General features: G+C 36.3%; 1 protein-coding gene across 1 annotated transcript in view; it reads right to left on the minus strand.

The window, feature by feature from the left end:
* LOC111143961 (ELKS/RAB6-interacting/CAST family member 2) overlaps positions 1–17,562 on the minus strand; it is a 943,496-nt gene that overhangs the window by 603,562 nt on the left and 322,372 nt on the right. Inside the window, exon 7 of the mRNA XM_022497998.1 lies at positions 2,896–3,063. Coding sequence (XP_022353706.1) covers positions 2,896–3,063 — 168 coding nt within the window. The remainder of the gene's footprint in view (positions 1–2,895; positions 3,064–17,562) is intronic.

The following is a 17,562-nucleotide window of genomic DNA, read 5'->3' on the forward strand; positions in this document are numbered from 1 at the left end:
CCCACCAAGAATGAACACCATATCTTTCATATGAGTGTAAACTCAGGTCTTTCATTATAGGGCACAACAAAACATAAAATATCTCACTCACTGACTCACTCACTAATCTACCACATGTTAGGTAGGGAGATTCTTACTTCTGTCTGTTTCTACAAGAAGCAGGAAAATTTCTTTAATGTACTTTACTCTGCTGTCAAAAATCCTTTGCTTATAATCCAACAATTAGAGCTAATTTCAACCTCAACTGCTTCCCCTAAGAGATGGAGATCATTAGATAACATTCTCCATTTCGATTTACAAAGATTTTAAAAGAAGAAAAAGGGCAAAAGAAATTTCCTTGGATGTTTCCAGTTGATAAAATCATTAATCTCACACTCCCAACTTCAAAGCAGGAAACTAGAAAATCACCTCACTTTCTCTGCACACAGAGAATAATTTTTTCTACTTCAAAGCACCATCTCTTTATTGGGTCATTTTAATTATTGAACATGGGATGGAAGCTAATCACATAATGCTACCACTGTCTTTTTCATGAAAAATGTATAGGTCTGATTTAGACTACATTAACTTGAGAAGAGTAAGATACAGGGGAGAGTATAAGGAAAGGGAAAGAGGCCAGGGGATACAGCACTCATCAGTATAAGATAATGAGAGGAAGGTAGTAAGACTTTTTGAGCTGACTTTTCTTTCTTTCCTGCTGGAAAGGAACCATCAAGAAGCCTGATTCCCAGTTCAAGTAATACCACAACAGATTGCCTTGCTTCTCAAATTTCCTTCTACCTAATACACAGCAGCAGAATTACACAGCATTATTAGTAATGCTAGTGTCATTGCCAACCCAAGACAACCATGTGTTGTGAATAATCACTGTGAAAACAAATTGACCCTTGTTCTACAACAGGGGTCAGCAAACTATCTGGTCCTCTTCAGACTACGACTGGTAGGAAAAGGACATTTCAATTCCCACTCAACCCTCTTCCCACAAAATCACAATCCTATGGCTTGGCAAACTTTCTCTGTAATGGGCCAGAGAGTAAATATTTTCAACTTTAAGGACCAGATGGCCTCTGTCGCTATTAAATTCTGCTGCTGATGCCCCAAAAAAGCCAAAGACAACACACAGATGACAGGGTGTGGCTGTGTTCTAATAAACCTTTATTTATAAAGAAATGCAATAAGTGGGCTTTGTCCCAAAAGTCATAGTTTTAACCCCTATTTAGATAAGTGCCAGATAGCAGAAATGTTCTATGGCTTACTTTCTCATACACTAGTCACTAGCCACATGTAACTATCAAATACTTCAAATATGGCTAGTGTGTCCAAGAAACTACATTTTAAATTTTACATAATTTTAGTTAAGTTTGATTGGCCACCTGTGGCTAGTGGCTACAGTATTGGCACAGTTCTGGACTAGATACACTGTAGCCTCTTCAAGAGAGACACAAGCTGTCTTCCAATGGCAGAGCTCACTTTTTTTTTTTCTTTTAAAGATTTTATTTATTTATTTGACAGACAGATCACAAGTAGGCAGAGAGGCAGGCAGAGAGAGAGATTGGGAGGGAAGCAGGCTCCCCACTGAGCAGAGATTCCCGAGCAAGGGCTTGATTCCAGGACCCCGAGATCATGACCTGAGTCAAAGGCAGAGGCTTAACCCACTGAGCCACCCAGGCGCCCCCAGAGCTCAAATTTTGACCGTGCAAAATAAAATATCCGTGCTTCCAATTTCCCAATGAAACCACACAGAACTGAAAATGATATTTCTTAAATGTGAAATATCTACATCACTGAGGTCAAAGTGACCATTTGGGTTTGCAGTGATCAAACAACTGCCTACGAGCCAGTGTCAAGTGCACAGGGGCTGAGTCACACACATGCCAAGACCCATCCAATCTGGAGGTTGTCTCCTTTCGCCTCAGGACACTCTGCTGCACCTGGACTGAGGGCATAGGCCTACTCAATGGCCCCCTTAACTCCAAGGAAAATTTAAACCTCCCCACAGACCCGAAAACATATACAAAGGCATGGCTTAAAGAGCACAAGAGAGAACGTGCAACTCAATTAGACTGCCTTCTCTCACAGAAACCCACAAAACATACTGCCTTAACCCCCCAAATCAGGGAGATTCACCACATTCTTTGCTATCGTCCACGTGCAATAATTTATTTTCTGGCAACTGTCTTACTTACATAACTAGCTCGTGTTTTGCTTTTCTTAGCACCCAAAGATATAATCCAATGAAGAGAAGCAAGGAAATAGGATAGTAACATGTATTTGGTTTTCTTCTAAGTATGAATAAGAAGTAACAAACCAACATTTCTTTTAAGAAACTCACACAAATATCAACTTTCTTCAATGGGTAAAAGAATCTTGAAAATTGAGGATACTCTTTAGGAAGTAAAAAACCCCTAGAATCACAGAGAGGGACGTATACAGATACACAGCAAGTAAGGCAGAGGACATTGCAACGTTTTTATGATTTTGAAAATACCATTATAGATCCAACCATTTATTTATGGTTCCCAAATCCAAAAAACTCTGAAAAATGAAAAAAAAAATTCCAGTGTAAAACAAACTCTTTTGGGGTGGCACAACCTGACATGAACTAACAGGATGCTACTTACACAGTTTTCACTTACCCTACTTTAGTGTGAGCAATTTTTTTTTTCTGCAGAAATAGTCATTTGTTTGTTATAGGGTGTTGCTATATCCCCACTGTGAGTGTTACGCAATCTGTGGTATGGGTCTTACCTTTCCAAAATCCCTGGAACATCTGATATCCAAAGCACATCTGGCCCCAAGGGGTTGGATAAGGGATCTTCTAAAGAAAGCTGTCCAGGTAGGATATTTTCTATCAACTCAACGTCTGCTGCCTGGAATCCTGAAACAGTGCCTTACCTCGGTCTGAAGGATGGCAGCCCTCTGTTCTTTGGCAGTAAGCGACTCTTTAAGCACTTCAATGTGTTGCTTGCAATCTGAATTTTGATTGCTAAGGGTTTCAAGCTTTGTTTGTAAGGCAAGAAGTTCTGACTCCTTCTTTGAAAGCTCCTGCTTCAGCTGATCAATCTGTAAAACAACAATATTGCAAGAAATTAGAAGCCACAGTTCCTACTCTTTACATTTGTGAGCTGCTGATTTCTCTTAATTTTCAATAGCTAATGATCATTAATCCAACAAGGCAAACCAACAAGTTTGCCTGAAAAGATGGCCTTGGAAGTTCTTATGGGTCTGCAGAGGCTCTATAAAGGTAGTCAAGAGCATAAAAAAACAGAAAAGTAAGGTCAGCAAACTGCCTTCCACCTTCCATCCCACTGAGGACCAAGAGTCACAGTGGAATGAAGGCTTCCTAGCCAAATCCACTCCTCATCCATGAAGCAATATAAATTATTCACCAAAATCCTCAGAAGGGTCAGCAGGTTGCTAATAAAGGTAATGAACCCAAGACATACCCTGGTCCTTTTCTGCTACTCGACAGTGGAAATGATCATTCAAAGCAATCATTTGGCAAAAAAAGAAATCCTCACTCCCCCCTTCAAAAAAGTAAGTATTAAAGGTTTTTTGTTTATATTAAATACTGAAAAGACACAAAAGAACATAAAATTATGGAAAGTATAAGGAAAAATAATATGAGAAACATTCATCATTCAAATCACCAAAAAAGATCGTTAGAATTATCTACATCCCAACCCATTTCTATCTCCTTCTCTCTTAATGCAGAAATAATTACCACCCTAAATTGTGTGTTTGTCATTTATTTGCTTGATTTTACGTATGTTTTTTTACTTTAAACTTCATTTGTTCTGTATATTTTTTTAGTACCTAGCTTTTTTCTACTCAATCTTATGTCCTAAAGATTAAATCATGTTATTGTACATACAATTTGCTCATTTTCCCTGAAGTACAGAATTCTATTGTAAGACTGCACCACAATTTGTTTGCCCATTCTGCTGTTAATAGACATTTTGGTTGGTTTCCAGGTTTTTTGCTAGAACAGAAAATGCTATTCTGAATATTCTTATATATATATCACCTGGTACACATAGCAAAATGATCTAGGAGTTAAATTGCTGGACTACATAGTATGCACATCTTTAACCTTACTAGATAACACCAAAATGTTTACCAATGCTGTTATACTCATATTCAGGGTCACAAGGAGTGTGTAAGTGTGCCAATCACTCCGCATTGTTGTCAACATCTTGCGTCACCAGACTTGTACATTTTTACCAGCCTGATAGTTGTGGTTGATGATCTCCAAAGATGACTGTCACCAAGTTCTTCCTGCTTATACACACATGGGGTACTCACAACTAAAGGTGGAGTCTGTTTACGCTCCCCTTGAACTTGGGCTAAACTGTGGCTTGCTTCAACCAGTAAATGCAGCCAAAATGTTAGTTCTGGTCCTTGCCTGTAGGAGGACAGGCACATTTAGTCTCCTCCAGCTGGAAGCCGGCCACCATGTTAGAAATCCAGCCACCCTCTGACCATGATGCTCTGAAGGCCATACCAGCCACATGGACAGGCCATGCAGAAAGACAGAGAGGCCTAGAAGAAACTGTGGCTTATTTTCACCTTGTTTCTGGTCTTGAAGGCAAGAATTTCAGTGTTTCATCATTAAGTTTGATGTTTGCTTTAGCTTTTTATAGGCACTCTTAAGTTACAGAAAGTTCCCTTTTATTACAACTTTGCCAAGAGTTGTTTTTTTTTAATCATTAAGGAATGCTTAATATTAATAAACATTTTTTCTGCTTCTCATGATTTATCACATTTTTCACCTTTAATATGTTATTGAAATGAATTACATTAATGAATTTTTAAAATATTCAGCTCTCCTTGCACAACTATGAAAAACCCCACTTGGTCATGATGTATTATATTTTTATATGTTACTGGATTCAGCTTACTAATATTTTGTAAGAATCTTTCATCTATGTTTATGGATGAGACTGGTTTGTAATTTTCCCATTTTGTGCTGTCTTCATCAGGTTTTAGTACCAAGTTTGCCTTCTAAATGGAGTGCTCACTCTTTTAATGTGTTCCGAAATGGTTTGTGTAAAACTGAAATTTTCTTACTGTTAACTTTCATTTACAAATCACCAGTAAAGCTGGCATTTTCTTTCTCCGAAGAGTGTTACTTACTTCATCTATTTATAGGTTATAGAAATATTTGTGTTTCTAATTATTTGAGTCAATTTTGATAAGTTTTTTTCTCCTAAGAATTTTTCATTTTATCTAAAAATTCACCTTTCCTTAGCAGAAAAATTTTCATAAAACCCATTTATCTTTCAATACCTATGGCATCTATGATTCTTCTATTTCATTCCTAATATTCTTTAATTTTACTCTTTTCTTTGATGCGGCTCTGCAGAGGCATGCCACATTAAATAATCTCTTCAAAGAGCCAATTTTGGCTGTGTCGATCATCCAACATTCTTATTTTCTTTTTTTTTTTTTTTTAAGATTGCATTTATTTATCTGGGAGAAAGAGCACATGAGAGAGAGAGATCACAAGCAGTGGGAAGGGGAGGCAGAGGGAAAAGCAGACTCCCTGACGAAAAGGGAGCTCTACCTGGGACTCAATCCCAGGGCCCTAGGATCATGACCTGAGCAGAAGGCAGACACTTAATGACTGAGCCACCCAGGCACCCCAAACATTCTTATTTTCTATTTCATTAATTTGAGCGCTTATTTTTTGAATTTCCTTCCTACTGCTTTCTTTGGTTGGATACTTATCTCACTAATTTTCACTCCTTTTTCTTTCCATATATGTGTCTTAAAACTATAAATTCCCCTGTAACATTTTAGCTTGATATGTAGTATTGACATTTTTATTCCATCATAAATATTTTCTGATTTCCATTATTATTTATTCTTCAACTCACAAATAATTTGGAAATTTGCTTCTTAGTCTAAAAATATATGGACGTTGGGGTGCCTGGATGGCTCAGTGGGTTAAATAAAGCCTCTGCCTTCAGCTCAGGTCATGATCCCAGGGTCCTAGGATCGAGCCCTGAGTCGGGCTCTCTGCTCAGCAGGAAGCCTGCTTCCCTCCCTCTCTGCCTGCCTCTCTGCCTACTTGTGATCTCTGTCTGTCAAATAAATAAATAAAATCTTTAAATATATATATATATGGATGTTTATATATATATATATATATATATATATATGGATGTTTCCTAGTTATCTTTGTGTTTTTTCTTGCTTGTTTGCTTTGTGAATAGAGAATAAGGTCTGTTTGATACTAATTATTTGAAATTGGTGTGATTGCTTTAAGACAGAGTATGTGATCATTTATCATAAATGTGCTTTGTATACTGTGTGCTAGAAAAGAATCTGTATCTAAAAATTATTGAGTGCAATAATCTATATTTATTGGCTTGAAAATGGTTTCCTTGCCATAAAGTCTATGACACCTTTCTTAAGTTAATATTCGGTTGGTGTATCTTTTTTTCACTTTCAATGTATCATTAACTTTATGTTGTAGATGTCTCTTGTAATAGCATATACCCAGATTCTTTTGTCCTGTCTGATAAAATTAAATGGAGCATTTATTATCATTACAGATATATGTGATTTTATTTCAACCATCTTACCTTGTGCTTTCTAAATATACTGCCATTTCTATTACTTCCCTTTTAATTCTTGCCTTTTGAATGAATTTTTTTCCAATTCCATTTTTTATTCTATTTTTTGCCTCTACTCATTTAAAAGTTATACCTTTATTTATATTTATTTTATGTTTATTTCATTTATTTCTAATCCTTAGGTTACTACCCTAGAAAGTATAGCATACTTACATTTTTTAATTCACTCATCATATTTAGTATTTTAAGTCCAGTAGATTTTCTGATACATGGTTTACCTAAGTCTAAAGTATGCTTACATTCTTTCTGAATAACAGAAGGATCTTAAGACACTTTAAGTTCAGCCACCATCCCCTGGACACACACATTACTGTCATGTATTTCAGTTCTTCCCTATTTTGTTTTTAATTCACCATTACTTTTTTACAGTCCGTGTTTGTTTAGATTTACCCCCACATTCGTCACTAACTTTGTTACTTGTTCCTGCATCTCAGATATTGTCAGAAATCTCCTTTTGCCTAAAATCCAACATTTAAAATTCTTTTAGTAGGATTTGGGTTGGTGGCAAACTCAATTTTTATCTAAACATATCTCAACAATTTTTTAAAATATTATTGCTCATTATTAAAAGAAATTTTCTAGGTTAAGAGATACTTTTCTCAGCCATCTTCTGGCTAAAAAAGCTATTAAGAAGTCAAGCTATCACTCCAAATTCATTGCTTTATAAGTATTAGGACTTTCTTCCATTAGCTGCCTTTTTAAATAGTTTTATTGAAATATAATTTATATGCTATACAGTTCAACTGCTTAAAGAGTACAGCTGATGGTTTTTAGTATATCAACAGAATTATGCAACCATCATAATCAAAATTTAGATCATTTTCTTCATCCCAAAATGAAACCTGGTAACAATTAGAAGTCACTCTCCATATTTTCCACCCTCCAACCCCAGCCCTAGGCAACTAATAATCTACTTTCTGTCTATTCTGGGAATTTTATATAAATGAAATCTTACAATATACATACTTTGTGACTGCCTTCTCTCACATAGCACAATGTTTCAAGATTCATCCATGTTGTAGTATGTATCTGTACTTCATTCCTTTTTATTGTTGAGTAATAAATAGTATAAGTAGTATACTGAATGAATATGCCACATTTTGTCTATCCATTTACCAGCTGAGGGGGACACTCAGGTTGTTTCCATGTTCTAGCTATTATGAATAATGCTCCTAAGAATATTCATATGCAAGTCTGTGTGGACATAACGTTTTTATTTCTCTTGGGTGTATATATAGGTGTGGAATTGCTAGGCCATATGATATGTTTTCCAAAATGACTGTACCATTTTATATTCCCACTAGCAATATATGAGGGTTCTAATTTCATCATATTCTCACCAACACTTGTTAGTACGTCTTTTTAATTATTGCCATTCCAGTGGGGATGAAGTAATACCTCATTGTGGTTTTGATTTCTCTAATGACTAATGATATTAAGCATGTTTTAATTTACTCATTAGCCATTCCTATATCTTCTTCAGACAGGTGTTCTGTTTTTAAAAACCTTTTTATTTTTGCATCTGAGATTTGATGGCTTTACTCTCATGCAAACAGACAGATTTCTTTTTATTTATCCTCTCTGCGGTACTCTGAGCTTCCTGATTTTATCGACTGGTACCTGTAGCAGTTTTGGAAAATTCTCTGCTTTCTTCTCTTCAAATATGTCTTCAGTGTAGTGACTCTGTCCCCACTCCCACCTCTCTTTCCTTCTGGAACTCTGATTAAACATATGCCAGAGCTTCTTATTCTGTCTTCTATGTATCTTAACATATGTTTCATGTATTTCATCTTTTTATTTACTTTATTCTACTCTATTTTCTAGTTCATTACAAGTCTTCTCTGCTATGATCACCCTGAAGTTAAACCTAGTCATTAAACTTAAATTTCCATTTTTATATTTTCCCATATCTAGGCATTTTGGGGGGTTCTCTTTAAATATGCTTGGCATTCTTATAGTTTCTTGACCCTTATTCATGTTTTCAATCCTCTGTTTTATTTACTTAAACATATTAAACATACTTATTTCATAGTGTTTGTCTTGAAATTCCCATTTCTGAAGTCCTTGCCTTCTAATTCTGCTGTTTATTCTTTGTACCAGCTATCAATTATGATAGTTTGGTTTCGTTCCAGTTTTGTGATTCTTAAAAAATTTTTTCTGTGACTCATGATTTTTAGAACTTTATCTGGAGAAAAACTTTGAGGTCTAAGTTGAACTTGTGGCCCTTCAGAGCATTTGTCTCTGCCAATACCTGGGGCACTATCAATAAGGGCCCCATTAAACTCCATTCTTTACTTGATGTTTTTGGATCACCTTATACTGCACATCTGTGCAAGAGCCATCTGCGGTTATGGATTCTTAAAGCTAGTTTTTTTAAACTTTCACTTGGCTCAAAGTCTTAAAATAGGTAATTTTCCCTAGATTCCCCTAATCTAGGTGGGAGGAAAGTACAATGGGGAGGTTTTTAGTTTACCCTGTACTAAGAGTCTCTGGGACCCCAGTTTAATGTGAGAGTGGTAGTGGAATTCCTATTTGACTCTTCATCTTCAACAGACTCAGGCTTCCATCTCTTTCCTTCAATGTTCCCATAACTGTAGAAACTAATGCTCAAGTTCACCTATCTAGAAAATGCCAATAAGAAGATAGAACCAGTGTTCTGTTATCACTCCAGCCCCCTGCTCTGGCTTAGTTTGGCTCTTGAGATTTTTTTCTGACTTGAGAGTTCATAAGTACATTTTATTAAGATTTTATTTATTTATTTGACAATGAGAGAGAGAGAGAGAGCATGAGAAGTGGGAGGGTCAGAGGGAGAAGCAGACTTCCTGCCAAGCAGGGAACCCGATGCGAGACTCGATCCCAGGACTCCAGGATCATGACCTGAGCAGAAGGCAGTCACCTAACCAACTGAACCACCCAGGCATCCCCATAAGTACATTTTAAAATATATGTTTTAGGGGCACCTGGGTGGCTCAGTGGGTTAAAGCTTCTTCCTTCGGCTCAGGTCATAATCTCAGGGTCCTGGGATCAAGCCCCGCATCAGGCTCTCTGCTCAGCAGGGAGCCTGCTTCCCTTCCTCTCTCTCTGCCTCTCGGCCTGCTTGTGATTTCTGTCTGTCAAATGAATTAAAAAAAAAAATCTTAAAATAAAATATATGTTTTGAAAATATATTTTATCCAACATTTTTTGTTCTTTTCAACAACTACATTTGGCATAAAAAAGAACCAATCTACTGACTATAACTGCTGAGAATGAACAGAGCAGGATGCTTACAAATAAATAGGACCCCCTTTTTTGGAATCGTTCAGGTTGTGCAATTCACTAGAAAGGTTGAGGTGGAATCCCATTTGCAGGATGAAGTCAGACTGGAGCAGGGGAGAAATAGGTTTTATCTTGCTTGCCAAATATAGAGATTTGGTAGTGACCAGCAGTCTTGAGAAGGATTCTGAATATGTTTAAAGATGCACTGAAAAAGAGTTGTGATTGATTATCAATATGCTCTGGGTATGTGTGAACAGATGGTGGCACTGATCAGGTAGATGAAATCCATGAAACACATTTCTTCTTTATAATTTAGTGAATCATGAGTCTATGATCATTTTTACCTATAATGAAAGTAAATTCTGTCTTTCCCTCTTTCTCTCTCTCTCTCATACAGTAAGAACAGAGTATAAATTTAAAAAGGGAAAATCTGGATTAAGATTAACTAAAATTATAAAGGAAATAAAATCTGTTGTGATCAGCAAGCTCAGCATTCTTCACATGGGGTATGGTTCTAAATCACATGCAACTGTAGCTGCCAGCACAGTCTAGAGTTGATTCTACATATGAAACTGATTCATCTTAAAGTAAAGCTAAAAAAAACTTTGAACTTTATATGCTTAAGCAAAGATGATGTTTATAGTACAAAAAAATGATTTGAGCTAACTTCTACAAGTATCAGGGTAGAAATTTAGTGTGGGAATGGGGTATTAAGAGAGGAATTTGAATGAAATTAAGTTCATCAACAGAGTGGTATTTAATAGGAAGGAAGAACATGACAAGTTCTACATACACCTACTTTATTCAATAAAAATAGATTGATAATGATAGAACTATTTCAGTCTATAAATATTAAATAGACAGTTGCTTTAAATAGCTTTCAGACTATCACTGCCATGAGGTAAATTTCAAATAAATATTTTACGCAGACAGTAACAAAAAAGGGCTTTTCTAAGGGGAATATAGTTACAGGGTAGAAAATCATATTCGTCCATAAAAATATGCTTTTTGCTTCTTTTATAGCCATAAACTCAATAAAAATGGAAAGTGATGCAATCGAACATACATGAGAACTGAGGCTGGGGAAGATCTGTCTCAGTGATGGCAAGAAGAAAAGCCAATCGGAATTACATCACACGCTTTATATGAAGTCCATGTGGACATCAGGAACACTTCATCTCGTCTGAAAGTTCTTCCACCGCTTACGTCTGTGACACAACCAACACCCTTAAAACACTCCCTTGCCAAGGAAAACAGCTTCTTTTTCACTGCAGATATGGCCTTTGTCTAGAAAGTGATATGCTTATTATCATGCAGTTTGGGTTATGAGGTTTGTAATCCTTCAGAGGTTAATAAGAAAATGTGTTACAAATTCAGAATAAAAGAGGAGCTCTAGGACAGCAGAGTGGTGTCAAACTCCTAAAACAGAGGGAGTGACTAATACAGAAGTACTGAGATCAGTAGATGAAAAATGTGTTACATTAGGAACAAAGCCTTGTATAGAATAGGGGATGCCATCATTCTTTCCTTACAGAAAAACAATTATTTATATGGTACATTCCATTCTTAAAGGCTTAACAGTGCTCTGAAGGTAACTCATGGCCTCATAGATTCTGTCTGCACAGTCTGAATCCTCCAAGTTTTCAGGATTGAATCTCAGTTCTCAGGGAAAATGTGCATGTGCCAAAGGGATTAAAGATTTCCATCCTGGCCAACTATATCTCGTATTTGTGCCTTCGCACAAGTTGAGACTCTAAACTGTACTTCTACATTTTTGCAATTCACCTTCCACCTTTGCAAACATGTTATGTCACAGTTTTTCTATGACATCATATTTATAAAAGCAGTCTGGGTCTTCACTTCTACTTAATTTAATCACAAAGCTTTCAAGAGGTCCTACCAGTCCTAGTCATCTGTTCAGCATCAAAATGGAGGTGCATGCCATTTCACAGGGCCATTTATTTTTTTTTAATTTTTTTAATTTATTTTCAGCGTTACAGTATTCATTGTTTTTGCACCTTACCCAGTGCTCCATACAATCCATGCCCTCTCCAATACCCACCACCTGGTTCCCCCAACCTCCCACCCCCCCGCCCCTTCAAAACTCTCAGATTGTTTTTCAGAGTCCATAGTCTCTCATGGTTCATCTCCCCTTCCAATTTCCCTCAACTCCCTTCTTCTCTCTAACTCCCCTTGTCCTCCATGTTATTTGTTATGCTCCACAAATAAGTGAAACCATATGATAATTGACTTATTTCACTCAGCATAATCTCTTCCAGTCCCGTCCATGTTGCTACAAAAGCTGGGTATTTGTCCTTTCTGATGGAGGCATAATACTCCATAGTGTATATGGACCACATCTTCCTTATCCATTTGTCCCTTGAAGGGCATCTTGGTTCTTTCCACAGTTTGGCGACTGTGGCCATTGCTGCTATAAACATTGGGGTACAGATGGCCTTTCTTTTCACTACATCTGTATCTTTGGGGTAAATACCTTGTAGTGCAATTGCAGGGTCATAGGGAAGCTCTATTTTTAATTTCTTGAGGAATCGCCACACTGTTCTCCAAAGTGGCTGCACCAACTTGCATTCCCACCAACAGTGGAAGAGGGTTCCCCTTTCTCCACATCCCCTCCAACACATGTTGTTTCCTGTCTTGCTAATTTTGGCCATTCTAAGTGGTGTAAGGTGGTATCTCAAGGTGGTTTTAATTTGAATCTCCCTGATGGCTAGTGATGATGAACATTTTTTCATGTGTCTGATAGCCATTTGTATGTCTTCATTGGAGAAGTGTCTGTTCATATCTTCTGCCCATTTTTTTATATGATTGTCTGTTTTGTGTGTGTTGAGTTTGAGGAGTTCTTTATAGATCCTGGATATCAACCTTTTGTCTGTACTGTCATTTGCAAATATCTTCTCCCATTCCGTGGGTTGCCTCTTTGTTTTGTTGACTGTTTCCTTTGCTGTTCAGAAGCTTTTGATTTTGATGAAGTCCCAAAAGTTCATTTTTGCTTTTGTTTCCTTTGCCTTTGGAGACATATCTTGAAAGAAGTTGCTGTGGCTGATATCGAAGAGGTTACTGCCTATATTCTCCTCTAGGATTCTGATGGATTCCTGTCTCACATTGAGGTCTTTTATCCATTTTGAGTTTATCTTTGTGTATGGTGTAAGAGAATGGTCGAGTTTCATTCTTTTACATATAGCTGTCCAGTTTTCCCAGCACCATTTATTGAAGAGACTGTCTTTTTTCCACCATATATTTTTTCCTGTTTTGTCGAAGATTATTTGACCATAATGTTGAGGGTCCATATCTGGGCTCTCTACTCTGTTCCACTGGTCTATGTGTTCACAGGGCCATTTAAAACACTTCCTTTCCCTCCAAACCTACATGCTTTACTCATTTTAATAACTAATGCAAGCAGCACTCCCTTTACATTTCACAACACTGTTTCTATTTTAAATTTTCATTGAAACATTTAAAATTATCTATTTCAACATACTTTTATATCTAGAAATGAGTTCGCATATAAGAATTATTATTAGCTACCTTTATTACCTACTTGGAACAATTATATATTGAGATTGATTTGAGGTCATGCCCTGTCAATGAAGAGCAATCAAATTTTGAGTCAATTTTATCAGTCAATGGGTTATAAAAACAATTTTTGACTAAAATTTAAAAAAAAAGTCAAATGAGAATGTAAATATGTGTTTATCCAAGTTTAGGAGCTTTTTTCATGATCAGGTTGAATTTTTTTTACCTTGTTTTTATTTTTATTTAGAACCATGATAGAATTCATTTTAGATCTCTATTGAGAAATACTCAGATGGAAGACCACCTCCAAGGCTGCTGCCTTTGCAAACAGTTATCACTCTGAAGGCACCTCTCCAAAACACCAAGTAAAAAAGAAGTTCTCCAGGCTCTTTTAAAAGCTTTCTACATATTCATTGCAAACAGCAAGAAGTAACAATATTTCACTGTAATTTCAGATTTGGTTCCTAGAGTTCCACTCCCCTCCATAGGCAGCATCTCAAAAGAATTTCTGAAATGTTCTACCAGGACTCTGAGTCTGTATAAATTGTAACAATTTCTAAAGTCAACTATGCCTGCATTTTTTTTGCTAGTCCAGATCCAAAGTTGCTTTCTGATTTCCATTTCTATCACTGCCTCACTAAACCCTTGAGTTTCACAATTACATTTCTATTTCCCCCAGGTAAGCTTCAGAGCCTCTAGGTGTTTGCAGCCGAAATCTAACATTTCCTTCCTTTTTTGGAAAACCTGCCATTTCAATTGAATGGAGTTCTTCCCACTTCCTCTTCTGTGTGGGGTTGGGGTGGGACAGAATTTTTACTCACCCTTCTTGGTTTGCTCAGTCACTGATTCGAGTTTGCATTCCTCACCAGACCTGTCATTGCTATTTTGCCAATCTGGTTATTTAGGCCAAAAAAACCACAACAACAACAACAACAAACAAATAAACAAAAAAACAGAACAAAATAAAAAAACACTAAGCAAACTTAAACTACTTGTATTATTATTCCAACCAGAAGTAAACTCTCCTCTCATCAAATCTTCAGGGTAGTTTGTCCAGGACATTTCTTACTTTCCCAATTAAGTGGTCAGTATTGGCTTTGAAGTGAGAAACATTTTGAATATGCACTACTTTTAGAGCCCTTCAGTAGCTAGCTCAATGTCATGTGCTAAAAACAAGGTTTAGTAAGTCTTTGGGAACCACAGAGTTCAAAAATCCACCATTAAAACCTTTATCCATACAATTCTGTGCAAATGAAAGAGTTCAAAGACTGTAATGATGACGCTAAACAATTATTTTGTCAGTGTGTACAACCAACTACTGCAAAAATTAACCCTTCAGTTATCTGTGATGATGTTGACAAGCAACATATTCATATAAATCTTGTAGAAAAGTTATCCAGGTGTGCCTGGGTGGCTCAGTTGGTTATGTGTCTGCTTTTGGCTCAGGTCATGATCCAGGGTCCTGGGATTGAGCCAAGCACCAGGGTCCCTGCTCACCAGGGAGCCTGCTTCTCCCTCTGCCTGCTGCTCCCCCTTCTTGTTCTCTCTCTTTCTGTGTCAAATAAATAAAATCATTTTTTTTTAAAGTTATCCAGATAGGCCACAACAGACCATAAACTATGTTAATAATCTAATTTTAGAGGACATCAATCCATGTCTCTAAAATTTAATAAATTCCATGACAAGTGATTCACCTGACTGGAATCAGTTCACACAGCCTCCAGGATCCCACAAATCACAAAACACAAGTACTCAGGACTAAATGTTTAGCAGTAGCTATGTTTTTTGTTTTGTTTTTATTTTTTTAAGTAGCTATGTCTTCATAGACTGGCTCAACCATATCCATGCTCCCCTCTCAAAGCAGAAATAAGAAAAATAAGCAATTGAAGTAATGATAGAAAGTATAAACAATGAATTTTAAGAGTTAATCCAATAAGAACATTCTTTCAATGGAGAAGATATAAAAAATTAATTCTGACTAATACTTTTTGCTATCTTTTATCAGTCTGACTTTATAAAATCTTATTTTTATTTGTATTCTTAGAAATCAATTTTCCCCATTAGTCAAGTCAAATATGACATTTATTATTATTATTATTGATATTATTATTATTGTTTGGTTATACTTCTTTAATAATAATGGGGATAATTATTAGCTACTTTTTTGAACCAAGCATTTTAATTACATTATTTCATTTAAGCCTGTGAGTCTCCCGCTAAGGTTTGTCATGCTGCCCCATTTTATAGAAGAACAAAGTGGCTGAGTGATATAAGTTACTCCTCAAAACCATGCAACTAGCAATGACAGGCTAGAGATTGGCCAGAGTCCTCTTTATGTGTTAGCCTATACTCTTTCCATCTTACTCCATTTCTCTCCTCAAACATCCTTCTGACCTGACAACTTTTGGAACTCTAAAAAGTAACCAAACATTAAAAATTAAAACGAACTCAAAGACCAATGGTCTCTCAGACACCTGTCAGCTAATAAAGGCCTACTTGCTGAATGTTTTATTTACCTAAATAAATTTCATGGTATTTTTAGCTGTAAAAGAACTATCTCCCACTGTTGAATGACAGGACAGAGAGGAAAAGTTTAAGCCAAAACAATAATTCTGCCCAAACGTTATGAGTTCACACTTATCTTCATAGCCTAATCCCAGAATGAATGGTCATTGTTTGGTCAACACGCCACCCTATCACTGGGCTTGCTACACCTCAGGTCAAGTTTCTGAGAGGGAAGGACTGCAAAAAAGAAATTGGAAGAGAGGGCTGAACAGGGAAGCCCACTTTGCCTTTTGTGGAACTCCTTGAAAGGAAGAGGTTACATTCAAATCCACTGGACGTTCTACTGAGATCTCACTCTACTCCTTCATCTAAACTTTTTGTCATAATCTCAACATCAATTTACAAATGTAAAGTTGGCAAAAGTAAGCAAAATTTTTGTTTTTCCTCTAGAGAAATGCACATACACGCACACACAGACATGGTGAAGTAGATGTTACGTATTACTTCTTCTCTGTAATTTGTAAATTCTCTGCAATGAGTATGCATGTATTTCACAATGATAAAAATCATACCATCATTTCAATATTTCCTCTCTCCACTTCTACTGGTTCCTCATTGAACTCTCACCTCTTCTGCATTTTATAAGGCAATAAACAAAAGTAAAACTTGGAACAAGAACAGGGTGTTTAAGAGTACATGGTAGAAAAAAGAACAAAGAATTTTAATTGGTGCGATTATTATTTCAAAAGCAAAATAATTTCAATCCAGGGACAAATAAAAGCTTTTCAAAGTCTCAAAAGAACTACTTGGGGCTATTCAAAAATTTAGTAACTATGCATGTATCAAAATAATAGATATTTAGGTGTTCAGTTCATTTGTAGCCCAAAGTTTGTTTCATTTTGAAAGTAACAAACTAAATTCTTTAAAACTGGCAATACCAATATAAATTAAAGGAATAGGTTACAATAATTATGTTGTACAAATATTCCACAGCAACAGATACCAATAATAATAACACTATGAGGGCGCCTGGATGGTTCAGTTGGTTAAGAATCTGCCTTTGGCTCAGGTCGTGATCTCAGGTCCTAGGATCGAGCCCTTCATCAGGCTGCCTGTTCGGCAGGGTGTCTGCTTCTCCCTCTCACTCTGTTTTTCCCTCTCCTTTCTCTCCATCTACTTTCAAATGAATAAATAAAATCTTTAAAAATAATAATAATATAAAAATAATAATAATAACATTATCAATAACAATGCCTGACATTTATTGAATGCTTTTTAGGGATTAGTCAGGGGCTAAGTGCTTTAAATGCATCATCTCTTGGAATTGTCAAACCAACCCAATGATAAATGTACTTTCCTATATCCTATGCCTATTTCATGGATGATAAAACTAAGGCTTAAAGAAGTTGAATAATTTAAGCAAACAGTAGTATTAGAATGCAAAGTCAGTTCTACCTTAAGCACTATACTAAAACCAAACTGTCTTCATACCATTGAAATCAGTTTCATTGACTTCCAAGATCAATACCATTGGAGACAGTTATCTTCTTAGGGATGGGCCAAAATTTGGCAATGATACAAACTTCGCAAAATAGCAAACTTATGAAAACTTAGGAAATTTGGA

This window comes from Enhydra lutris, unplaced genomic scaffold (assembly GCF_002288905.1).
Source record: "Enhydra lutris kenyoni isolate GAN:26980312 unplaced genomic scaffold, ASM228890v2 scaffoldscaffold10, whole genome shotgun sequence".
Lineage (NCBI taxonomy): Eukaryota > Metazoa > Chordata > Mammalia > Carnivora > Mustelidae > Enhydra > Enhydra lutris.